Source organism: Rutilus rutilus, assembly GCF_951802725.1.
Source record: "Rutilus rutilus genome assembly, chromosome: 22".
In the NCBI taxonomy this organism is placed as follows: Eukaryota; Metazoa; Chordata; class Actinopteri; order Cypriniformes; family Leuciscidae; genus Rutilus; species Rutilus rutilus.
In genome coordinates this window covers 4,164,484-4,190,737 of record NC_140227.1, presented here as the reverse complement: position 1 = coordinate 4,190,737, position 26,254 = coordinate 4,164,484, and the positions used below count along the sequence as shown (strand labels likewise).

Below are 26,254 nucleotides of genomic sequence, written 5' to 3'. Positions count from 1 at the left end.
TTAATTATTATTATTTTTATTTTCTTTTTGGTTTACATCTGAGTGCTTGTATATGATTGATTAATTGATGTACCACACCCATTTAGGCATGTGGCCAATGATCTGAACTTTGATTCTGAACATTGACTGTTTGACTCTGAAGACGCATGGGCGTCGAAACGTTAATCATTGTGTACCATTAATAAATTATTTAAAACGTTGTGTGCTCCGGTCCGGTTCCTTGGTCCTAGCTAGACCTTGGTTTTCCTTTCTTGATTAATCCAACCTTACTTTAAATCAATATCAAATGGCATTTTCTCAATTTTTTATAAATGATCAGCATGATTAGCTTTTCCATTGTTGGGCCGAACAGCTCTAAGAACGGTAAGGAACGTCTCCAGTTGTATTTGCACTTGCACTGTTGGCTAACCAGGGCAACGACTGACACAACTGACGCAAAGAGCAGCCGTTATCAAACCCAAAGTGGAAAATGAAACCGTATCCGTCCCGGCTGGGGCAGATGGGCACAGAAAGGAACGGTTAAGCAACGAGAACGGTTTGGCCCGACAGTGGAAAAGCAGCTTTTGTCAACAAGGCCAATAAACTCACATATTTGGCTTTTTCCATTTGAATCATACATCATCTTGTGATGTTAGCTGAGGTTCACCACTGGGGTCCGTTCTTCGTACCTCGCTTAATACATCTGAGATGATTTGACAGATGCCAGATCTTCTAACTGTGATAACTGATATCTGGCTAATTTGGTTCTTCAAACGAGTTTGCGGATTTGATTCAAATATCTGGATTAAGTCATCTGAGATTACCCAGCGTTCATGTGTTCATTGGAAATGGCAGATATATCGGGGTGTAGAGTTACATTCAAGGCATGAAGAATATTTTTTTGCCACAGGAAATGGCATTAAATGTAATTATGGTGTTTTAAAGGGACAAAATGATTGACTACAGGGGGACCTGTTTGTGTCAGATAAAGAAGATTGACATGCACTGTTGGGGGGCTTCAGGAACAGATCTGAGAACCACTGACTGCATTAAAACAATCATTATTGGTATATTGGTTTTATAAATACAGAAAATACAAGACTGGAAGTTTAGTTTTACACTGGGAAAATGAACTTTTCATCTGCTCTACAGGTGAAACTCATGATTAGAATTAGAATACTATGCAAAAGTTTTTCAGTGTATTTCAGTAATTAAAATTAAAAGGTGAAACTAATATATGTAGTATATATAACTATATACATATGCATGATTATACTTTTCAGAGGGCCGACATTTCTGTATTTAAAATCTTTTTTGTAATATTCTAATTTTCTGAGATTTTGGGGTTTTCATAAACTGGCAACTTCGGTCCTGGAGGGCCACTGTCCTACAGAGTTTAGCTTCAACCCTAATCAAACACACCCGAACAAGCTAATCAAGGTCCTCGGGATACCTAGAAAATTACAGGCAGGTGATTTTTTCAGGGTTAGAGCTAAACTCTGTAGGACAGTGGCCCTCCAGGACCGAAGTTGCCCATCCAAGCTATAAGCCATAATCATCAAAATTATAACTTTTGCACAATATTCAAATTTTTCGAGTTTCACCTGCAAGTGTAAATAATTCTCCACGCACCTCTTGATGAAATCTAAGAAGCTGAACTCCGCCTCAGACACAGCAACAGACTCCAGCTCTTCCTCTTCCTCCAACTCGACTCCATCCTCTTCCTCCAGAGCCGAATCTAAAGGAACGGACCCTACACAACACAAAGACAAAGTCCATCTATCACTCTGCTGCTCCAGCACTGGCAATAACAATAGAGTATTGTTTGTAATGGTATCAGGTTGAAAAACCGAAAATCAATGTTTAGTCAGTACCAAAACCAGTAAAATGTATTGATTATTGATTTGAATTTTGATACTAAAGCAAAAAACTATTGATAATGGAAAACACTTCATTTGAAAATAAAAATATGAAATAAGTAAAATATTAATCTCAAATAATAATAAGCTGCTGAACATTTAAACTTTTCAGGCAACAGAGAGACTGCATAAAGCGCCCTGTCAATTAACTTTTGACAATAAACGTCAGCCATGCTGCAAAAGAGAAACATTTACTATTTAGCATCTACTACGAAACACGACGAAGAATTGTGGGTAAAAAATCTCTCCGAAAAAAAAAAATCAACCAATCAAACATTGATGTAAAATTACAGAGCAGAAAGATGGTAAATCAAAAAAGCTCAAGGGAATAAAAGGTGAGGAAAATGCAGATTCATAAATTATATTTGATCAGTTAATGTATTCCCTGGGAATATCCATCTAGAAGTAGATATACTATCAGGTTTAGTAGTACAGTGAGTGTAGTATTGTTTATGACAGTGCCGGGAATAGCAGTACACTGCAGTCTTGTCAATAATGGTATTGGGTAAGTTGTATAATGTAATATTGTTTGTGATGGGATCAGGTACAGTAATATAGTGTAGTATTGTGATCTTACTGGGGAGCTTAGTGAAAAGAATCTGCTTCAGAAGTTCTAGTTCCTCCTCCGGTTCCACCTCAACAGATCCAAACGTTTCTCCTTCAGGCCACACTGCCCTGATTCAACACACAAATCCCAGAGAATGAGTACATCCTTTCTTTCTGCAAGTCAGAAAAAGTCCTAACCCCGTCATAACCTTTTCTATCAGATAACAAAAACAGCAGAAATAATGTAATTATTGAAAAATCACAGTGAATGTTTGACAAAACAAGTGAATGGATTTAGTTTGCTGCTATCACAGGAAGCAAATATCGAACAAAATATAAAGAATTAGCTTTAATGAGTGCAATTAAAGGGGTGGTTGATTATGATTTCACTTTTCTAACTTTAGTTAGTGTGTAGTTGAGCATAAACAACATCTGCAAAGTTACAACGCTCAAAGTTCAAAGCAAAGGGAGATATATGCTTTTTTAAGGACTACAACAAACGGCTGGTAGGGACTACACGACATTCCTCCAGGGTTAGTGACATCACCAACCATAAAATTTACATAAACCCCGCCCCCGGAACACAATTTATAGATGAAGACAGAATATGCTAATCAGTGACTAGAAGATAACTACACATAAGCGAAATACATCAACTAACATTCAGAAACTACATGTTGCATTCTACATGTTGTCACTTCTTTAGTCTCTCCATCATTGTCTGAGTCCGGTTTGAACATAAACATTGACATTTTTAGTGCATGTCTGTGTGAGGTAAAAATGACACAAGCTCTTGAAGCTCCGCCCTCTGTGCCGGAAGCAGCAGCTCATTTGCATTTAAAGGGACAGACACAAAACCGGTGCGTTTTTGCTCACCCTCAAAAAAGTGACAACTTTAACATGCTATATAAAAAATATCTGTGGGGTATTTTGAGCTAAAACTTCACATACACACTCTGGAGACATCAAAGACTTATTTGACATCTTGTGAAAAGGGCATTATACCACCCCTTTAAATAACACTTATTTAACACTGTTAAAGGGATAGTTCGCCCAAAAATGATATTTAAGCCATGATTTACTCACCCTCAAGCCGTTCGAGATGCATATGTCAATCATTTTTCAGACGAACACATTTTCAGTTAATTTAGAAAATGTCTTAGATCTTTCAGTGGTTATAATGTGAAGCAATGGGGTCCAGCTGATTCAAGTCGCAAAATGTGCATGCATCCTCAAAAATAATCCATCTGGCTCCAGGGGGATAAACGAAGACCTTCTGAGGGTAATCCGTGCAGTTTTGTCGTAAAAATATACATATTTAAAACTTTATAAACGAAAATAACTGGCTTCCGGTGGCGGTCGGCGCGCGTTCATGGAGATGAATGACGTCGTGACGTAGAGCGAACGTTGAGTTTTGTTTTGCTCTGCTCTCTGGCTGCGCTGTCACGCTCGTTCTACGTCACGACGCTTCCTACGCTACATCCTACGTCATATGCCAGCAACCATCTCCGTGCACGCGCGCCGACCGCCACCGGAAGCCAGTTATTTTCGTTTATAAAGTTTTAAATATGTATATTTTTACGACAAAACTGCACGGATTACCCTCAGAAGGCCTTCGTTTATCCCCCTGGAGCCGGATGGATTATTTTTGTGAAGGATGCATGCACATTTTGCGACTTGAATCAGCTGGACCCCATTGCTTCACATTATAACCACTGAAAGATCTAAGACATTTTCTAAAATAACTGAAAATGTGTTCGTCTGATAAAAGATTGACATATGCATCTCGGACGGCTTGAGGGTGAGTAAATCATGGCTTAAATATCATTTTTGGGCGAACTATCCCTTTAATGCATTTATCAAATTTGTTTTCTTAAACCATCAGAGTGGAATCTTCCAGCTGACTGAAATGAATCATAGCTGCAGCAACAATCTCCCTCTTTCACAAACAAAGGGGTAGCTTATATACCGCTGGACATTATATTATACATATAAATATTTTGGCAATTTTGGATTATTGGCTGCATCCGAAATCGCACCCTTCCCTACTATATAGTAGGCGAAAAACAGTATGTGACAAAAGTAGCATGTCCAAATTCACAGTTCTCATAAAAGAGCAGGAAAAAAAAAGTACCCAGATGACCTACTTCTTCGGGCAAGATTCTTAAGTGTGCATATGAAGGACACTTTCCTATCCCATGAGGCATCGGGAGAGGATTTCTAAATGCCAGTGACGCAACACAATTGACGCTGGTAGGTCAGATGATAACAACATGGCGAATGTATTACGTCTGGATTTCATTCATAACATATTCATTCATACTATACAGAACATATTTTTTAGCAGCTTAATGCATTTTGAAATACACAGAATCTCTCTTTTTAATTCCAGTGTCATCCAGAAAAACTGCTGTAATAATTACACATGAGAAATTTGTTTTCTTTGAACTAATTACATTAAGATGTTAACTATGACCAACATTATGAGATTACTCATTACATATTTTAAGCTATTGACAGATCTTCTACGAACCATTTAATGCATCAAATGACATCTTTCAAGGACGTGGTGAATCAATCAGCGTCACACACATTTTTTCTCGTGTGGAGAAATGACATGATGTGACAAAGCTCTGACAAAGCTAGGCATTTAAACACGCTGAGAAACTAGACGACACTCTCTAGGTGTTGGTGTGGTTGATGTCTTACCGTGCAGCCCGGAGTAAACTCAAAGCTTCAGGTCCTGAGCGAGATATGATGCAGTCTTGAATCTTGAGCAACGCTTCAGTCCTCTGCTCATTGACTGGAGTGTCAGATGCGGCGTCGAAGGGCACCGCACCCTCAGTCAGACTCTCTGACAGCTGCAGGCCAACATGAGAAACAGCACACAAGTGTGTTTATACGCACAACATGTATTCATTTAACACGTATGGTATTTGTAATCAGACTGAATATTTGGGAAATAGTCACATTAGGCGCATTTCCATTACAGATATGCGCAAAACTTTTGCGATTTTTCTAAAATATCGATAAAAAACTATTGCGAAATGACGGCGTTTCCATTAACCGATGTTATGCGACTAAAACGTAATTTTTTCCTCTTGCGATAAGTCATTCCAAAAATCATGGCAACGGACATTGGCAGGTTTATATATATCACAGCCACCGCACTAGACATTATTATTATTATTATTAATGGAAGGAAACGTAGGCGTGTTATCCAAGCATTAATGGCAAGGAAAGACTCTTACTGTGAGCGGCACATATGAGGTGTTTCTGGGTGTTTCTCTCTCATTTCTGCTCCGAGGTCTTGATTGTGGCATTTCTATGAGGTTTAGAATCCAGTATTCCTGTAATTCTTTTGTCTTTTATGAATTTAATAAAGAACTTTGTCTCGTATTCTGTCCAAACACACCGCGCCTTCTGAGTCAGGTGACTGTAAATGCGCAAAAACTGTTTCCATTGCATACGGGAGATTTTGCGAAATTGATGCGTTTCCATTGGGTGTTTTTCCAATTCGTAATTTCAATTTGCGCAATTTGAAGGGTAATGGAAACGCGGCTATTGTCAAGTGTGTCACTTTAAAAATGTTTTTACTGTCTGACGAAGATCAAAATGGTCTAACCAATGTCCCATTTGTTATTAAAAATGCTTGATTTCTTTCTGTTCCTGATTTTCTATATTAACCCTCTGGGGTCTGAGGTGTTTTTGGGGTCCTTGAGATGTTCTGACATGCCCTGACATTTGTGCTTTTTTCAGTTGCTTATAAACATATTAATGACAAAAAAAAAGTACACACTATTTAGCACAAACAGGGCTACCATAATATGTGAGCAACAAGAATGTACATGTCTGCATTTTTGAGAGAATAATGTTTAAGCGTGGTTATTGAAAAAACTAAAAACTAAAGTTTCTGAAATAAGACCACAAAACACACACTAAATATGTGCCAATAAGACTTTTGTCTAATGGATGTCATCGCCTAGTGTTTTTTCTTCAAAATTATGTGAAAATCACCCTGCCTAATCCTTCACATAACACAATACATTGATTTGAATTTTGCAAAGCACTTTCTGTTTGGAAAGGCCATATGCGGAGTGGGCGTCACAGATCATGCATATGTAGTGGTTCACACCTGAGGACCGCATACTTAATGAGCCATTCATTCAGGTGAGTCACTGAGCCACAAGAATGCAAGAGCAACAGTTGGAAGCATCTCAATTCTTTTTTATTTTTCCACATATTGTGCTTGCAATTTGGCCTATAATAGCCAAGGAAAACATGTAATTGTGCAGTTAATTCTCATACTGTATTTTCAGTTTTGGAATATTTATCTTCTCCCCAAATTTGTCACTAATAAAACACAATAAAAATTATTTAAAGAAAAGGCTTATATTTACCTTTTAATAGTTTGTTTACATCTACCTTGTAAATATTTAAATAAACAACAATTCAAGTGTAATCTTTCTTTGTACAAACTAAAGTATACATTTTATCATACATATTTCAAAGTTAAGGATTTGATTGATTATTTTTGACAAAAAAATTGGCAAATAAAAGCTTATTTGAGGTGGCAGATATTTTACAGTAAAAATGTATAATCTATCCAAAACTAATCAACGAAATGTTGTCTTTCATATGTCTGTAACATAGGTCTTTCATTTTTATTATAAGGAATATAAATGCTAAAATGCTAAAAGGAATATAAACGAGAAAACACAGCCCCTCACAGGTTTGCGCCGTGGATTCCCGCGAGTCAGACGCGGATACTGTGTTTGTTTTAGGCTCGCGCAGTCTTCACTCGGACGCGCGCTTCAATCCGTTGTGGAGACTCTCTTTTCGTTCCAGTGAAATTACAAAACAAAATACACACACACACATGTCTCTGCCTGATATACAACCACTGATAAACATAATCTGATTTGACAAAAAAAAAAAAAAAAACATATGAGTGCGGATTCGAACTCAGAACCTCTGACACGCTAGGCAAATGTTCTACCACTAGACCACTTGAGTTCACGTATTTACTCACGTGAAAACTCGGTCTTTACTCGGCGTGATCAATTCGCTCTTGAACATGCTGCCGTTCGTCTGAGTTACAATCTTCCTCTGAGGAAAAGCCAAGGTGAGTTATTCCTCGCTGTCCAGGATCAACTATCAGTGAATCTGATCTGATGAAACTTCGTGTTTTCAAGGCATTGATCGGGGGGCGGGTGCGAAGCATAGATCACCTAAACTATTTACCATGTCAATAGCGCCGGGGGCGGGGCGGCCTCAGTTCATTATAGAGATAATTAGGCAGAAGGAAAAAACTGTACCTCTCCTTGCTTTCAAACGGATTACATGAGTTGAAAACATTTGTTTTTTTATTAATTACTTCATTTAAAAGAAGAGATTTCAAGCTTCATAAAGACATATATCACGTGCCTGTGTGAGAAGTATTCGCTGAGTTATGATTCATTTTCGAACGCGTTTCAGAATGGACTACACGGACAGAGAGAAGGCAGATCGCGCTCCGTGATTATTTTTCTTAATTTGGCGAAAAGCACAACACTTTGTTTTTATTGTGAGTATACAGAAAAATAATACACATTTAACAGAATCGATTGATGTATGAAACTCCTATGGAAAATCAAAGTCAACAGAGTATTTATGAGTTTCTTTTACACTGATAAAAAAAAAGCGAGCTGGTATCGCCGGCGATACCGCCGACCTCAGGGGGTTAACTCACCTGAAAGCCAGAAGATATGAGCTCTTGAGACACGATCTGCCATGTCTGTTCCAAGTCTTCAGCTGAGGGCTTTGTCTGAAGGCTCTTCTTGCTACTTTTCCTTCGTTTCACTCTTCTTTTCTAAAAGTAAAAAAAAAGAAGAAAAAAAAGAAAAAAAGAAAAATTTATTTTCAAGTTTCATCACCATAGAAAAAAAAAGAAACAAGAAAAAGAAAAAACTGCCCCAAATCTTAATGCATCATGTTGCCTTCTTCAGCATCAATGAATGTTTGAACCTTAATAGTTGTGTACGAGTCGCTCAATTGTCATTCAAATCTATGCATTTTCTTCACTACATTGCAAAGCATAAAATTAGACTTTTTCCTCCACTTAATTTCAGGAAAACACGCTGTTCCTCGTTACTTTAAAATGAAGAATTCGAGATCTTCTCCGAGACCCGATAGTGATGTCCGTTTCGTGAGCGGATTCTTTTCAATCAACTGGTTCACAGCATCGAATGGTTTATTTGTGAATTCCACTGATCTAGAAGTTCAGCAATTAAATAAGTCAACTGAACAATAAACACTTGATTTGGTCTTGCCCCGCTCAAAAAAAACCAAGATCCGGGAGTAATATGATATTCTCAGATCAAGTGTGTTCCTAATAATAATTCATAATAAATGTCAGACTGAGACCTATTTTAGGTCTATCTTATTTGTGTTGCATTAGAAACCTCACTTTTACTGGAGTAATATTTTACTAATGTTTCTCTACTTTATCTCACGAACAGTGTTTGTGCACAACGTCCACCACGAATAAACATTTCATAATTAATTTCTCTTGCCATAGCGGAATATAGGTCAGTGTTGTATTGTCTGTGCATTACAGTGAATCAAATCAGGTGTATATCTTATTTCTACTCTCCTTCAGCACAAATAGACTCTTGCGTTCTTTAGAACATTTGCAGTGCATCAGAGAATCTGTCAATCACAGCTGTCAATCATGACGTCACACCACCGTTTTTATAGCATCAAATAACTAACTAAAAACAAACACTTGAATTTACATCAGCGTAATAAAAACTACAGTAAATGACAGAAACCACCTTCGGAAAAAAGATATTTGAAGTGTAGTTAAATTGTTTAGTTGGTCTCAAGTCCCGTTGAATAACACGAGGAGGCGGGGCTTACGACCTATACTAGGACCAGTCACCGGGGGGGGCGATCGAGACATTTTGGCTTCACTTTTCAGGGCTTGTGCAGCACGCTTGGTCTCTTCTCAGCGCTCTCATGTAATGACTGCGCACAAGCCGCTCCAGCAACAGATGCAACCCAGAAAAACTATAGGTGTGGATTTTTGACGATAACGATAGTTCCACCAATCAACTATCGCCACCGATATATCGGCAAAACCGATGAATCGGTCGACCTCTAATCCAATCGAACTTGGGTTCGGCCCAGGCAATCGAAACAAGTTGTGTGAATAAAAGCATCTGCCAAATGCATAGAAGTAAATGTAAATGGCACACACCACATGTCATTTTAACTTAAAATGGTTCAGCTTATCCAGTGATCTCGACTAATGCCGTCTCAGGTCTCACCTGCACCACCAGATTGTTTCGGCCCTTGCAGAATCTCTCCAGCATCCTCAGAAACAGATGTGTGGACTCCACCAGATCTCGGAGGAATGAGCGCGGCTGCATTCGCTCATCAAATTTACGCAAGAGAGTCAGAAAAATCTCCCTGAACTCCATCAGATAAAAGATATTACCTGCACACACCGGAAAAACACCAAACAAGTGACAGTTAGATGTGCGTCACAAAACCATGGTAATTACCTAATCCATTTTACAGATTTAAAAAGGAAGAGAATAAAACATACTCTTGATGACGCTGGAACTGTGTCGGATGTTTTCATCCTTTGAGCGATCCATTTCATTTACTGTCAGCAGCAGTTCCTGATACGCTTTCAGAGCCAAATGCATCCTGGTAAAAAGAGAAGATAACCGGTTCATATTAACAGTACTTCACTTAACTAAGTAATATTAGGCTACCTTTTTTAGTTGTTCAAATATGCAGATGTCGGTTCTTATAGTTCAACACAAGATTCAGGGAGTTTTCAGACCTGAAGACAGTCGCTTTGTTCGACATGTTGCAATTTCTCTTACACTCGTACGTCAACATGAAAGTTTATTATTTGCATGCATTTTAAATCCTTGCCAGTTTATTTTTTGCATTTATTCATTTTCATACTTGAATGCTACTGAAAAAACACTCAAATAGCTAAAACAGAGTTGTACAAACATTTAAAATTCACATAAGGCTTATCAACTTTTTAATAACAAATGTTTCTACTCCAGTTTGTTTGTGAAATATTACAGTAATAAATTAATTACAATAATTTGAAATGTTTATAACTTGTTTTCAAACATACATTAAATATCAAAGACATCACTAACAGGATAAGTAAAAAATATAATGAATTTGCAATACAGTGCACATATTTAGCAAAATCCTCTTTAGTTTTTTTTCTAGCTAAGCAATGAGTTTATGGACATTGAATCGCTTGTTTGAGGTAAATGTAAGGTTAAGTGACATTGTATAGCCTACAAGCTGTTTTATTGACGTCTTTCCTCTGTTGAAACACTGATTAAGCGATTACATGAGACGGGGTTCATTTCGGTGAGCTGTAATGTATCTTTCAATATACACACTGGTGTTCACCCTTGTTTATTTCGTGATGTAGTAAAGAGGAGATGAGATCTGTTTACGTGCGCCTGATCCGTGCTGACGCTCGCGCTGAGGTGCTACAGTGTCACAGCGTATTAAAGAGCACCAAAACCACATTTATTGTTTGAAATTTTTTATTTAAAAAAAATACTTATTTTGAAGTTGAGACTGTACTTCATATTTCAAAGTAACAACGTTTTTTACGATTGGTTGGTGAAGTTTTGCTCACGCATCAACAGAAAACAACAGATTTAAGAAACCATATCATTACCAATTAAAATCAAGAAATTAATATGGTCAATCCAGAAAAATCTAATTTTGGGAAATGATTACAATGCAGTTTGTGCGCAAGTCCAGAAGAGAGATCGGCCAAATTAAATCAGTCAGAAAATAGGGCAAATATCGATCGTGTGTTTGGAGCAAAAACCGACCGGTTCTGATTTACGGCCAGTCGACCGGTGCATCTCTACCCATAACCAAGAGTAAAATTACAAGACCAACCTGCGAGACCAGGATGTGGCATCCCTCTTGTCAGTGAGTATCATCTCATAGTAGTTGGTGATGTTCTTCTCAATGAAATGAAAGGTGCGGATGGACATGGTCTCAGACACCACATCCGGTCTGAAGTTCTGACCCCGGTTAAAGGCCATGAAGAAGGTTAAAGCCCACAGATAGTACGTCTCATCATGCTGCTGTGCCCGTTCCCGGATCAACCCCTCCTGCTCGGAAAACAAGACGCATGATAGGTAAAACTCATATAGAGAGAGAGAGTTCGAGTTTCAGTGATGTGGATGTCGTCATTCACCTTCACAAGGTACATAAGTCGATTATAGCAGTTCTCCAAGAAGTCGATGCAGAACTCGCGCAGGAAGAGACGCACATTTAACGCCGAGCGTCGTTGGCTCTCCGAATCTTGAGCCATCTGTTTGCGTTTGGGCACACGTCTCACGGGCTTACCCACGTCATGAGAATAGTTCTTATACTTAAGACGTCAAAAAAAAAAAACATGTGTTAATAAAAGAGAGGTATTTACAAAAACTAAAACAAAAAGTCCACTGAAATACGAAATTCTAACTATTTTAAAGTGACACTTACATTGTGAAGTCCTTGGTGAAAAATCACATCTTTCTCTCCAACCGACTTCAATCCTTGAATGACATACGAGCCACGGAAACGAGAGTGTCTAAATAAGAGATGAGAATAAATGATTGTTGTATTTGCTTAGTAGGCTTATGTGAAGATATGATCTAGTGCAAAGATAGCTGACTAGCTGTATTATGACACGAGGGTGAACTAATCATTTAAAGCACTGCTGCTAAAAACATAGCTTAAAAAAATACCAATAACAACTGATAAATTAGTCAACCATCCTGACCCATACCTAATATGATCACATTCTCTCACCTGGTGCCTCTCAGTAGCGTACGGCTGCGTTTTTCAGCTAGTTCTTTCTGTCTCAATAACTCCAGCTCCTGCATGTCCTTTTGTTTCTCCTGGGCAGAACGCATCTGTCCTGCAGTCACCAAAAGCTCTGGAGTCTGCAGGAGCCGTGCCAAAAACATACAGGCGATTATTAAATACGTGAGATGAAAAGATCCATGTTTCCAGTGCATTTTAGTGTAAAACTCCAAGGTGTTCTATTGATCTTGCAATCAGAAAGGAATAGTTCACCCAAAAAAGCTAAATATTCCAGCTGTTCATCCAATAAATGCAAGTCTGTTATTACTCAACCTAGTAGATCACTTTTATTTTTATTTTAGTAAAGGTTTGGTAACTACGGAAGAGGATTAGGGCCAAGCAATAATAAAAAAATAAAACCATCTCGAGATTAAAGTCATTATAATGCGAGATTAAACTCGTTAAATTTCGAGAAAAAAAGTCGAAATACAATCTTGAGAATAAACTCATTACATTTCGAGAATAAAGTCGTCGTGTTTCGAGAAAAAACTCGTTAAATTTCGAGAGAAAAAAGTTGAAGTAATCGTGAGAATAAACTCATTAAATTTTGAGAATAAAGTCGTTGTGTTTCGAGAAAAAAAAGTTGAAATGAAATGTAGAGAATAACGCATTCGATCAGTGTTCATTGCATAGCCTACTGATATCAACCTCATCGAGGTTTCGTGGTTTCCCAGGATACCATAAGACGCATTATTAATCGTTGTTGGTTGTGTACGCCTCCATCAACAGAATGTAACGACTGTAACCATCTATACAGCCATTAATGCCAGTGCCGTACGGTTTTAATTTATCATAGCTGTCCATATGCCAGAGTGCATTTGGGCCAGCGCAAGTGTACTGGCGTCTTCTCAAGCGTCTCCTTCGTCGAAGGATCAACAAGTTTAATAATGCATCTTATGGTATCCTGGGAAACCACGAAACCTCTATGAATTTCATGTTGGACAAAAGCGAGTACATCGCGCAAATTGGACTGATTTCTTCTTCTAAAAAGACCTAGCCGACCTAGACCTAAGAATGTTCTATTCTTTGTTACTGAAAGAAAGTCTAAAATATAGCTTGACTAAGTGATCCAACTCTGCCATGTCCTCTATCAGTAGGCTATGCAATGAACACTGATCGAATGCGTTATTCTCTACATTTCATTTCGACTTTTTTTCTCGAAACACAGACTTTATTCTTGAAATTTAATGAGTTTATTCTCACGATTATTTCGAGTTTGTTTTCGCAAAATTTAACGAGTTTTTTCTCGAAACACAACGACTTTATTCTCGAAATTTAACGAGTTTTTTCTCAAGATTGTATTTAGAGTTTTTTCTCGAAATTTAACGAGTTTTTTCTCGAAACACAACGACTTTATTCTCGATATTTAATGAGTTTATTCTCAAGATTGTATTTCGACTTTTTCTCGAAATTTAATGAGTTTTTTCTCGAAACACAACGACTTTATTCTCGAAATGTAATGAGTTTATTCTCAAGATTGTATTTCGAGTTTGTTTTCGCGAAATGTAATGAGTTTTTTCTCAAGATTGTATTTCGACTTTTTTTCTCGAAATTTAACGAGTTTTTTCTCGAAACACGACTTTATTCTCGAAATGTAATGAGTTTATTCTCAAGATTGTATTTCAAGTTTGTTTTCGCGAAATTTAACGAGTTTTTTCTCAAGATTGTATTTCGAGTTTTTTCTCGAAATTTTACTAGTTTGTTCTCGAAACACAATGACTTTATTCTCGAAATGTAATGAGTTTATTCTCAAGATTGTATTTCGAGTTTGTTTTCGCGAAATTTAACGAGTTTTTTCTCAAGATTGTATTTCGAGTTTTTTCTCAATTTTACGAGTTTTTTCTCGAAACACAACGACTTTATTCTTGATACTTAATGAGTTTATTCTCAAGATTGTATTTCGACTTTCTTTCTCGAAATTTAACGAGTTTAATCTCGGATTATAATGACTTTAATCTCAAGATGGTTTTATTTTTTTATTATTGCTTGGCCCTAATCCTCTTCCGTAGGTAACCATTCACCAAACCTTTACTAAAATAAAACTAAAAGCGATCTACTATATGACAATCAATTCAAATCCTTTAAAAAAAAAACTAAAAAACTTTGGTGCTCATGATTTCAAGCTCGATTACACTTCCTAGCACTATCTACATGCTTCAAGTTCTAGAAATTGTCATTTTGAATCATTGTGCCTAAAGACTGAAATGACAAAACAGAGAAAAAGTCGCTACGATCAGATCGCTTCAGAAATAATCCACATGGATTACTTCCGCCTTTATGTGCTTTTTAGAGCTTCAACGATTTGATAACCATTCACTTGCATTGCATGAACCAACATAGCCCAGATTGTGTTCTGAAGAAGAAATCTATTAGGTTATAAACATGAGGGCATTAGTTGATGATAGAATTTCAATTGTTGGGTGAACTATTCCTTTAAAGATCCTTTACACGCAAAATACTCAGCCTTATAAACATCATGTCACCTGATCTCTGAACATGAGGGAGATGATTTCCAGGATGTGGAAGCTCCACTGCTGTTCACTCTGAGCACAGGCCAGAAACTTCAGCAGATCATCCAGTCCACTCATGTGAACGGCCCACAGCAGTTTATCGTGAACACTGGCATCATCATCCACATTCTGCACATAACCGCACGCAAATCATCCAACACAAAAAAACCACTACATTCCCAAAGGCAAACGGTGTGAAGGACCCAAGCTGTGTTTAACCGAACGCTGTTTAATAGCATCTCGGAGTTTATCTTCAGCAGCAAAACTGGGGCTAGCAGAACTGACAAACTTGGGAAAATGTTGAAAGATGGGGGATCAGGGGCAAGGCCAATAACAGATGCCTATGTGCTCGGCCCCTAATAATAATCATTTTGTTTTACAAAACAACAGTAAAACTAAAATGGCTAAAATTTATTGATTTTGTTTTTATCAAGTAATTAAAAAGCAATAATTTTAGTAATTTTAGTAATAAGTAATTTTTTTTACTTGCAGCATGTTTGTATTGTAGAGAAACCGGTTACACTTTGTTTTAAGGTGTCAGTATTACAGTGTACAAGTACTGAGTAATAATAATTAACTACATGTACTTACTATAGGGTTAGGATTAGGATGAGGGTTTAATTGCATGTAATTATGCATAATTTATAGTTATTACTACAGTAATTACATGTAACATGTAAAAACGACACTGTAAAATAAAGTGTTACCGAGTAACCTCTTATGTATGTACATATCAAGGTCAAGTTGTTTGAATTTTATTTTGATTACTAGGTCGATGAATATCAAGGATGTGTGGTATATCATAAACGAGATTTCTGTGATCATGTTCAAGTCTACGAACTCTCACCTTTTCTTCATATGGGTCTGCAGGGACGTGCAACACATTTCTGACCAGCAGCAAAATTCTCTCAATCAGTAAATTATCTTCTTCGGCTCTTTGCTCCCAGTCCTCAGAGGAAAAACATGAGGAATTATGAATGATATTTCCAATCAATCACACCATCTGGCACATGAACATAGATTCGACCCTCACCAGTTGAAGGAGGTTGTAGAGCGTTTCACTCAGCACAGTAAAGATCTTCTCATCTGCAAATGCCTTAAAACAGAGAAGATTATTTTAATAATTTGTATCAATATTCAGGGTTTGACAACAACGACTGCATGATGCAGAGGCGGCCTTTGCAATTCATACATGAATGAATCAGCTGATTTGAATTAATCATTTGACTGAATTGAATCAATGACTCACTCTTTAAAGGAACACGCTGACTATTTGGGACTTGAGCTTATTCACCGTATCCCCCAGAGTTAGATAAGTCCAAACATACCCTTCTCATCTCCGTGCGTGCCGTAACTCTGTCTGACGCACCCACCGCTAGCCTAGCTTAGCACAATGACTGGAGGTAAACGGCTCCAGCTAGCATACTGCTCCCAATAAGTGACAAAATAACGCCAACATTTTCCTATTTCCATGTTGTGATTTGTATAGTCACAGCGTGTACAAATAACAAGGTCACATGAGACACAGCCATCTTCTAACCGTATACACAATGGGAACTATATTCTCAGAAGGCGAAGCACTGCTACTTCTGCGGAGTGATTGTGATGAAAAGGGTGTGTATGGACTTATCTAACTCTGGGGGATACGGTGAACAAGCTAAAGTCCCAAAAAGTCGTGATAATAACCATGATGATTTTTTATCATGGTTAAAGATAGATAGAATGCGTAGATAGACTGCGTTTCCATTACCCTTCAAATTGCGCAAACTGAAATTGCGAATTGAAAATACGCTTCATGGAAACATGTAATTTTCACAAAAACTCCCATTTATCGCAAAACAGTTTTTACGCTCGCATGAGGTTTTTCAGGCAATTCGAAAAAGAAATATTTCGCAAAACTGCAATGGAAACAGTTTTTGCGCATTTATAGGTCACCTGACGTAGCCTAGATGACGCGGTGTGTTTGGACAGAATATGAGACAGAGCTCTTTATTAAATTCATATAAGACAAAATAATTACAGGAATACTGGATTCTAAACCTCAAATAAATGCCTCAATCAAGACCTCGAAGCAGAAATGAGGGAGAAACACCCAGAAACTCCCTCATAGGCCTATGTGCCGCTCACAGTAAGGGTCGTTTCTTACCATTAATGCTTGGAAAACACACATACATCTCCTTCCATTAATAATAATGGCTAGTGCAGTGGCTGGGATTAGTAGGCTACATAAACCTACCAACGTCCGTTGCAATGGTTTTTGGAATGACTTTACTTATCGCGAGAGGAAAAAATTCAGTTTTAGTCGCATAACATCGGTTAATGGAAACGGCGTCATTTCGCAATAGTTTTTTGTCGACATTTAAAAAATGTCATTTGTTTCTTTGTTCTTGTATTACTGATGGTTTACTTGTCTTCAGTGATTGCTTGAGAACTTTTTACTTAGGCTGGAACTTAATTTTTGCAATAATAATGAATTGGTATTTAGCAATGTGAAGATTACATGCTTTTAGGTTTCTCTTACGCATCTTATTGCATGTTGTGATTACTGCGGCTTTAATTAAACTGGCAACGAGTACAGCAGTAAGACAGTAATGAGGCAGCTTCTAATTATGAGGCCTAAAGAAAACGTTTGTAGTGCATTGAGAGCAGCAGTTTATATCAGTCAAAAATGAAGAAAACAAATCATTAATTTCTTATTTTATGCAAATGAAAATGCAAGTAAAAATCAGAACCATAAATATCTAGAAGGCGTCAACAGTGTTTCCCACAGAATTTTGTGAAAGTGTGGTGGGTGGACCTCTAGGCGGGAAGAAAAATGTGCACATTTTAAAGTAAAATGAATCAATCTGGTGCACTTTTAAAGATGAAATTAAGAGCTTCAACCCATATTCAGCGTGCAAATTGATCAAAGAAAAAGTCACTGACTTGTACCTGAACTTTAAAGGGGACTCAAACCTCTTTTTAGTTGTGATATTGTCTCAGTCTACATTACACTACATAATACTGCTACAAATAATAATGTTATAATATCCTTCCTATGACAGTAATAGCCATATATTGTAAAACAAATGCACTGAAAAATAAATGAAACTTTCATAATTAGTTTTGTCCTCATTTCTATACATGCAAGAGATAAACCTGTGAGCTTTTATTTTGATGGAAACGGCAGTCGTGCTTTTATTTGGGCGGTTTTACAAATGCGTCTCATTACAAATGTAGTGAAATGCTGTAATTGTCAACTATGCAAATGTAAAAATAATGCGCTCCCAGATGCACATGCACAGATGGAGGTCACTGCATTCACTCAATGTGAACCGGTATTCGCTAGTTGCACGTGGCCGCCATTTTGCATTTCGGATCAGCGAGTGTGCGCTTAGACACTTCCGGTTTCTCATTACGCCCGGCGCAGGGAGCCGGAGAAAGATGAAAATTATCTTTTATAGTTGTTTATAGAATCAATTATCACTTAAAATACTACTAAGATCCATATTACTATCACACGAGCCAATGACAATTAAATGAATCAGATTAATGAATGAAATACAACTGATCACGAACAGAAGATTGTATTTGACTCATGCTGCATACGCATACGCAATGACAATTATGCCTACTGTAAATATAGATTTACAACTACGATTAGAGTTGTTTGCATAAAATGCACCGTGAACATTCACATGTTTGTCCTGAGATAGGCTACAATTTATCTCCATAAATACTATTTTCTCAATTCTGCGCATATATTTTTACTCACTTACATCAATTGCTCGATCAATATTATCATCACATATTTAACATTTACATTTTTAACTGTAGCAAACAATTTAATATAGGTAAGTTTATGTATATTTAACACGTGGTGCAATACTGTATGTGCTGCTTATAAACACCAGACAGATAATGATTTATGAAACAGGGCCCGTATTCATAAAGATTCTAAGAATCCTCTCAGAAAACTCTTAATTTAGCTTAAAACCTTTTATGTAGGAGTCTTAGCTTAAGAGCGATTCGGGACCGATCTGAGAGCAACTCTGTGTAAGGAAAATACAAAAACTTTTATCTTAGTGAGGAGGCGGGGTTGACCCCGTTGCTATGTATGACACAATCTTTTGAAGACTGTGATTGGTTGGTTGTCCAAAAAGGAAAAAAAAAAGTGATTTTTAGTATAGGGTCTATTCTAAGCCTTCACTTTGAACTTACATGCGTAATTTTTCCTATTTGATCGTTCTAAGTTTAAATATATTTTCGGGCCGCCACACTCTAGTTCAGTGGTCACCAACCTTTTCAAGCATAAGATCACATCCAAAGTCCAAATGTAAACCAAGATCTACCACTTGCATAAAATTATGAAAAAACAAGGCCACAATGTAGTTCTACTTTGACATTCTTTGTTGCCTGTTAGTCACTAGCAAAATATTTATTTAACTATACAAATAGTATAATAACTATACAAACTGTCAACTATAATTCAACATTTGCGGAGGTGCGCGCGTGGCAAAAAATGACGTCATTGTAACAGCGCGCGCGCCTCCGCATCCGAAGATGCACGACTTTCAGCCGAATCTGCCCGAGCAGACGGATATTAGTACATCTCATCACACCGGCAGCCAGTTTGCGCGTCTAAATCAGTTGTATGGTCTGGTTTTCAGTCTAAAACAGTTGCGTCAAGTATAAATGCCTCGTCTGTTTGGGGAGGTGCGCGCGCAGTCAGCGGAGGCTCGCGCTGCGGTGCCAGGCGAAAGTATAAACAAGGCTTAAGTCAGCGGTTGTTTTACAGACATTATATGTAAACTATAGGCTATTTGATTGGACAGATATACCCCTTTCCTTCTGCTAGACACCATTTACTACACACAATAGGCTCACACATGGTGCATTTTAAATGAATAAATAATAATGAATAAAAAAATATATTAATTTTTTTCTCTGATTTTGAAAACTCTTCGCGATCGACTTAAAATGCTTCCAAGATCGACTTGTCGACCGCGATCGACGGGTTGGTGACTCCTGCTCTAGTTAATGACTAGGAAGCACTGAAATGTATTTGTGGTCGTTAATGCTGATATAGCGGCGGGCCTCCACAAATAAATCAACACATGGGAAACACTGGTCAAGTCTTCAGGCTGTGTTGTACCTCTTTATAAGCCTGAAGGTATGACGTCACTTGCAGGAAGTGATGTCGGAAGGCCGGATCATCAGGAACTTTTCCAAAGCAGAGCAGCGCTGGCTGGGTCAGGTTCACCATTAGCCTGAGAATGATTTGAATCAGTCAGGTCTCTTATTTTTGTCATTGGATCATTTATTATTTTAATCATTTGTCATTGCAGCCATTTTATCGGATTCATCAAGACATTAAAAAAAATAATGAGCTCAAACACCTGATACAGGCATCAAACAGCGGTTTGTCCTGCGTGTGCTGGGTGATGATGGGTAACAGGTCATTCTGAAGGATCTGTCCAGCTCCCAGCTGCTGTCTGATGTCCCTCGTGTCATCCTCGTGTCTCAGGTAACGAATCAGATCCTTTACGCTCTCTATAATCAACAAATAAAATCGCAACCATGACTGTCACAAGATAATGTTTCGTTATTAAATTCAAAGACGGTTTCCTGATATTCCTTCTGTAAAGTAGTTTGGCTCAAAGGTTTGAGCATTACCAAGGCAGTCTGGCTCTTTGTGGTAAACGTCTTCCTCCAGAAAACCCAGCGCGCTGCACGTGGCCAATAACTCACAGTTCATCATGAACAAGTCCATACAGCAGTCTTATCCGAGAGAATAACTGGGTCCAAATCTGCAAAGAAGACACTGATTTAAAAACTCATTGTCTATTTGTTTATGTAGATTTCAATTACAATACATACAGTGAGGAAAATTAGTATTTGAACCTGCTATTTTGCAAGTTCCACTCCATTTATTATCCTAAATTAGATGCACCTGTTTGAGGTCGTTAGCTGCATAAAGACACCTGTCCACCCCATACAATCAGTAAGAATCCAACTACTAACATGGCCAAGACCAAAGAGCTGTCCAAAGACACTAGAGACAAAATTGTACACCTCCACAAGGCTGGAAAGGGCTACGGGGAAATTGCCAAGCAGCTTGGTGAAAAAAGGTCCACTGTTGGAGCAATCATTAGAAAATGGAAGAAGCTAAACATGACTGTCAATCTCCCTCCCGGACTGGGGCTCCATGCAAGATCTCACCTCGTGGGGTCTCAATGATCCTAAGAAAGGTGAGAAATCAGCCCAGAACTACACGGGAGGAGCTGGTCAATGACCTGAAAAGAGCTGGGACCACCGTTTCCAAGGTTACTGTTGGTAATACACTAAGACGTCATGGTTTGAAATCAGGCATGGCACGGAAGGTTCCCCTGCTTAAACCAGCACATGTCAAGGCCCGTCTTAAGTTTGCCAATGACCATTTGGATGATCCAGAGGAGTCATGGGAGAAAGTCATGTGGTCAGATGAGACCGAAATAGAACTTTTTGGTCTTAATTCCACTAAACGTGTTTGGAGGAAGAAGAATGATGAGTACCATCCCAAGAACACCATCCCTACTGTGAAGCATGGGGGTGGTAGCATCATGCTTTGGGGGTGTTTTTCTGCACATGGGACAGGGCGACTGCACTGTATTAAGGAGAGGATGACCGGGGCCATGTATTGCGAGATTTTGGGGAACAACCTCCTTCCCTCAGTTAGAGCATTGAAGATGGGTCGAGGCTGGGTCTTCCAACATGACAATGACCCGAAGCACACAGCCAGGATAACCAAGGAGTGGCTCTGTAAGAAGCATATCAAGGTTCTGGCGTGGCCTAGCCAGTCTCCAGACCTAAACCCAATAGAGAATCTTTGGAGGGAGCTCAAACACCGTGTTTCTCAGCGACAGCCCAGAAACCTGACTGATCTAGAGAAGATCTGTGTGGAGGAGTGGGCCAAAATCCCTCCTGCAGTGTGTGCAAACCTGGTGAAAAACTACAGGAAACGTTTGACCTCTGTAATTGCAAACAAAGGCTACTGTACCAAATATTAACATTGATTTTCTCAGGTGTTCAAATACTTATTTGCAGCTGTATCATACAAATAAATAGTTAAAAAATCATACATTGTGATTTCTGGATTTTTTTTTTTTAGATTATGTCTCTCACAGTGGACATGCACCTACGATGACAATTTCAGACCCCTCCATGATTTCTAAGTGGGAGAACTTGCAAAATAGCAGGGTGTTCAAATACTTATTTTCCTCACTGTATCTTTAAAGGCTGTTTTCTCAAATTGAGTCAGAAATCTCCACTTCAGCAGAACTTGCACCAAACTTTTATTCCTATCCATATCCTGAAGGTTTGTACCGAGGGATTTGTTCATATTATACATTGTATACAACATATATATTTTTCCCTGTCCGTTGACAGTATTTTCAGATTTATGGAGCGATAAAAAGGAGAAATCCAAACCCTTTAACTCTAATATGTCAGCAAAATGAAACAAAAATTTTAACCTGGCTCAATCCAGTGTCCGGATTTCCGTTCTGGGTTTTTTTTCCTGAACATTTCAAAAAACTTAATACAATTTTCTTTTGCAATTCTTAATGTCATCAATCAACAGGGGAAGTACGTGATATCTATTTAACTTTTTGTCCTGCCTTAATATTAATATCTTAATGTTAATTTTATTATTATATTTAGTTAATATCATCATTACTAGATTTTAGAAAAGAAAATAGCATATTTGAAGACCTTTTCAAAATACAAAGCTATGATGTGAATGTGAAGGTTTAGGGTGGACGATATACCGGTAGAAATTTGTCAACAGATAGAGATTTTGGACCATCATCTTTATCCTGGATACACTCACTGTGCTATTGTTGCTGTGCCATCAAGAAAGCTTATCATTTTCATGCGTTTTTAAGCATTGTGGCTTAAAAGTATGGATTTCAGTTACTTTATCCACCACTTCAAGCCCACAAAAAATATGCACATTACTAGATTTAATGATAAACATCATCTGGCTCATTTATGAGCAAGGTATAACTATATTAGTGTGAACGTTTTTAATAGTGACGACATTATAGCACTCACGAACATAGCCAAACCTGCAAACAGGTGCACACACACACACGTTATAGTGAATTTATAGGCATTAACACTGAGGTATTAATATTTTAATTTCCATCTCTTAACCCCTTTAACTCTCATAGAAAACTTCGGACACTTTAGAATTTCAATACAACATTGTTTAGCATGTTTATTAATTCGACTGATTTACCTCATAAACACTGTTTACATCGTAATGCCTACGTAATTATAACATACACAGTTGTGTCCTCGTAAATGAATACAAAGAGCGCGTGCACGCACTATAAACACACTTGTACAGTAACGTTACATTAGGATTATATAAGATCTGGCAGCTGTAATGTTACTAAAGACTAAGTTCAACTCGTATAATCCTAGGGCAAATACTTTTTAAAAACTCGTTACATTTGTATATGTTCCTGTATGTGTGCAATATATGCACAATATGTCATCGTAATATTATATTATATTACTGTATTATGTTAAAATATAAGGAATGCAAGATAATCATACATACCAGACCATGTCTGACCTCTCTGCGATCGCCAATGTATAGATCTGTCACACTAAAGATTGTTAATCTATCCGCTCGCAAAAAAATAATTTAAAGGTTGTCATAATTAATCTGAAATCAACTTAATTAACCCCAAATTCTCTTTTGATTCAACGCAGGAAAACAACTAGCGCGCGCATGGTCCGAGGCGCGCTCATCCGAACGGAAATGACGACAGACCCTGCGCTGCGTACTTAAAGGAGCCACGGCTAATATAACTGTCCGTCAAGGATAGGCAAGCTTTTAAAATTAGACTCATAATTAAGCATAATGATATAATTTAAATCATGAAGCATAATGATATACACTGTTATACCTTACCAGGGTTTTTTTTACAGTAAAATAGTAATGACTTTAATGCTATAAGGTAGCCTATATTGCGAGTTGAAGTTTCTCCCATTCATAAGCCAAAATCAAAAAAATCAAAAAGCAAAACCTGTTTTATAATTTCTGATAAAGTTGTATGTATGTAGGCATGTGACGGTACCAAATTTTCATGTTGCGACAATTGCTGAAACTTTTATCACGGTATACGGTATTTTCTCGACACACAATTTTTTTTAACAGGTTTAATAACTTTTATTCTTATAACAAAAAAACTCTGAACATATAAATATAATAAAGCAGTACACAATAAAAAAAAGTAAACAAATGTTTCAAATAGATTAAAGTGCAAAAATAATTAAATAGGTATCACTTTACAATAAGATCTTATTAATGTTAGTTAGTGCCTAACTAGTTAAAAAAATACAACTGATCATTGTTAGTAAATGTTAGTATTATTAAATGTTGAAATTAACATTAACTAAGAACTAGGGCATGTTGTAGTCCAGATTAAAATAGAAAAAAAATTAAGTTTGAAAATAAATAGCCTATTAAGTCTAAAGATATTTAAAGGGTTAGTTCAGCCAAAAATTTAAATCCTGTAACACGAGAACAAACCTCACTGGTTCTTGCAGAAGCTCAAACGTGCTGCGTAACACGTGAATGAAGCTCATTGGTTCTTGCTGAAGCTCAAACGTGCTGCGTAACACGAGAATGAACCTCATTGGTTCTTGCAGAAGCTCAAACGTGCTGCGTAACACGAGAATGAACCTCATTGGTTCTTGCTGAAGCCCAAACGTGCTGCGTAACACGAGAATGAACCTCATTGGTTCTTGCAGAAGCTCAAACGTGCTGCGTAACACGTGAATGAAGCTCATTGGTTCTTGCTGAAGCTCAAACGTGCTGCGTAACACGAGAATGAAGCTCATTGGTTCTTGCTGAAGCCCAAACGTGCTGCGTAACACGAGAATGAAGCTCATTGGTTCTTGCTGAAGCTCAAACGTGCTGCGTAACACGAGAATGAACCTCATTGGTTCTTGCAGAAGCTCAAATGTGCTGCGTAACACGTGAATGAAGCTCATTGGTTCTTGCTGAAGCTCAAACGTGCTGCGTAACACGAGAATGAACCTCATTGGTTCTTGCTGAAGCCCAAACGTGCTGCGTAACACGAGAATGAACCTCATTGGTTCTTGCAGAAGCTCAAACGTGCTGCGTAACACGTGAATGAACCTCATTGGTTCTTGCGGAAGCTCAAACGTGCTGCGTAACACGAGAATGAAGCTCATTGGTTCTTGCTGAAGCCCAAACGTGCTGCGTAACACGAGAATGAACCTCATTCGTTCTTGCAGAAGCTCAAACGTGCTGCGTAACACGTGAATGAACCTCATTGGTTCTTGCGGAAGCTCAAACGTGCTGCGTAACACGAGAATGAAGCTCATTGGTTCTTGCAGAAGCTCAAACGTGCTGCGTAACACGTGAATGAAGCTCATTGGTTCTTGCTGAAGCTCAAACGTGCTGCGTAACACGAGAATGAACCTCATTGGTTCTTGCAGAAGCTCAAACGTGCTGCGTAACACGTGAATGAAGCTCATTGGTTCTTGCTGAAGCTCAAACGTGCTGCGTAACACGAGAATGAACCTCATTGGTTCTTGCTGAAGCCCAAACGTGCTGCGTAACACGAGAATGAACCTCATTGGTTCTTGCAGAAGCTCAAACGTGCTGCGTAACACGTGAATGAACCTCATTGGTTCTTGCAGAAGCTCAAACGTGCTGCGTAACACGTGAATGAACCTCATTGGTTCTTGCGGAAGCTCAAACGTGCTGCGTAACACGAGAATGAAGCTCATTGGTTCTTGCTGAAGCCCAAACGTGCTGCGTAACACGTGAATGAACCTCATTGGTTCTTGCTGAAGCCCAAACGTGCTGCGTAACCCGAGAACAAACCTCACTGGTTCTTGCAGAAGCTCAAACGTGCTGCGTAACACGTGAATGAAGCTCATTGGTTCTTGCTGAAGCTCAAACGTGCTGCGTAACACGAGAATGAAGCTCATTGGTTCTTGCTGAAGCCCAAACGTGCTGCGTAACACGAGAATGAACCTCATTGGTTCTTGCGGAAACTCAAACGTGCTGCGTAACCCGAGAACAAACCTCACTGGTTCTTGCAGAAGCTCAAACGTGCTGCGTAACACGAGAATGAAGCTCATTGGTTCTTGCTGAAGCCCAAACGTGCTGCGTAACACGAGAATGAACCTCATTGGTTCTTGCTGAAGCCCAAACGTGCTGCGTAACACGAGAATGAAGCTCATTGGTTCTTGCTGAAGCTCAAACGTGCTGCGTAACACGAGAATGAAGCTCATTGGTTCTTGCTGAAGCCCAAACGTGCTGCGTAACACGAGAATGAACCTCATTGGTTCTTGCGGAAACTCAAACGTGCTGCGTAACCCGAGAACAAACCT

The 26,254-nt window shown here is 38.3% G+C and overlaps 1 protein-coding gene across 1 annotated transcript in view; it reads right to left on the bottom strand.

Annotated features, from left to right (window-relative positions):
• The window catches only part of timeless (timeless circadian clock), a 37,648-nt gene extending 13,986 nt beyond the window's left edge, over positions 1–23,662 (bottom strand). The window contains exons 1-17 of the mRNA XM_084394660.1: positions 23,439–23,662; positions 20,507–20,640; positions 20,230–20,383; positions 19,986–20,100; positions 15,885–15,947; positions 15,699–15,800; positions 14,825–14,980; positions 12,288–12,421; positions 11,979–12,066; positions 11,689–11,865; positions 11,385–11,602; positions 10,036–10,139; positions 9,755–9,924; positions 8,176–8,295; positions 5,154–5,305; positions 2,476–2,573; positions 1,612–1,732 (exon numbers count right to left, since the gene is read on the bottom strand). Of these exons, the coding sequence (XP_084250786.1) occupies positions 1,612–1,732; positions 2,476–2,573; positions 5,154–5,305; positions 8,176–8,295; positions 9,755–9,924; positions 10,036–10,139; positions 11,385–11,602; positions 11,689–11,865; positions 11,979–12,066; positions 12,288–12,421; positions 14,825–14,980; positions 15,699–15,800; positions 15,885–15,947; positions 19,986–20,100; positions 20,230–20,383; positions 20,507–20,603 (2,069 nt within the window). The 5' untranslated portion in view covers positions 20,604–20,640; positions 23,439–23,662. The remainder of the gene's footprint in view (positions 1–1,611; positions 1,733–2,475; positions 2,574–5,153; positions 5,306–8,175; positions 8,296–9,754; positions 9,925–10,035; positions 10,140–11,384; positions 11,603–11,688; positions 11,866–11,978; positions 12,067–12,287; positions 12,422–14,824; positions 14,981–15,698; positions 15,801–15,884; positions 15,948–19,985; positions 20,101–20,229; positions 20,384–20,506; positions 20,641–23,438) is intronic.
• Between the last annotated feature and the right edge of the window lie 2,592 nt (positions 23,663–26,254).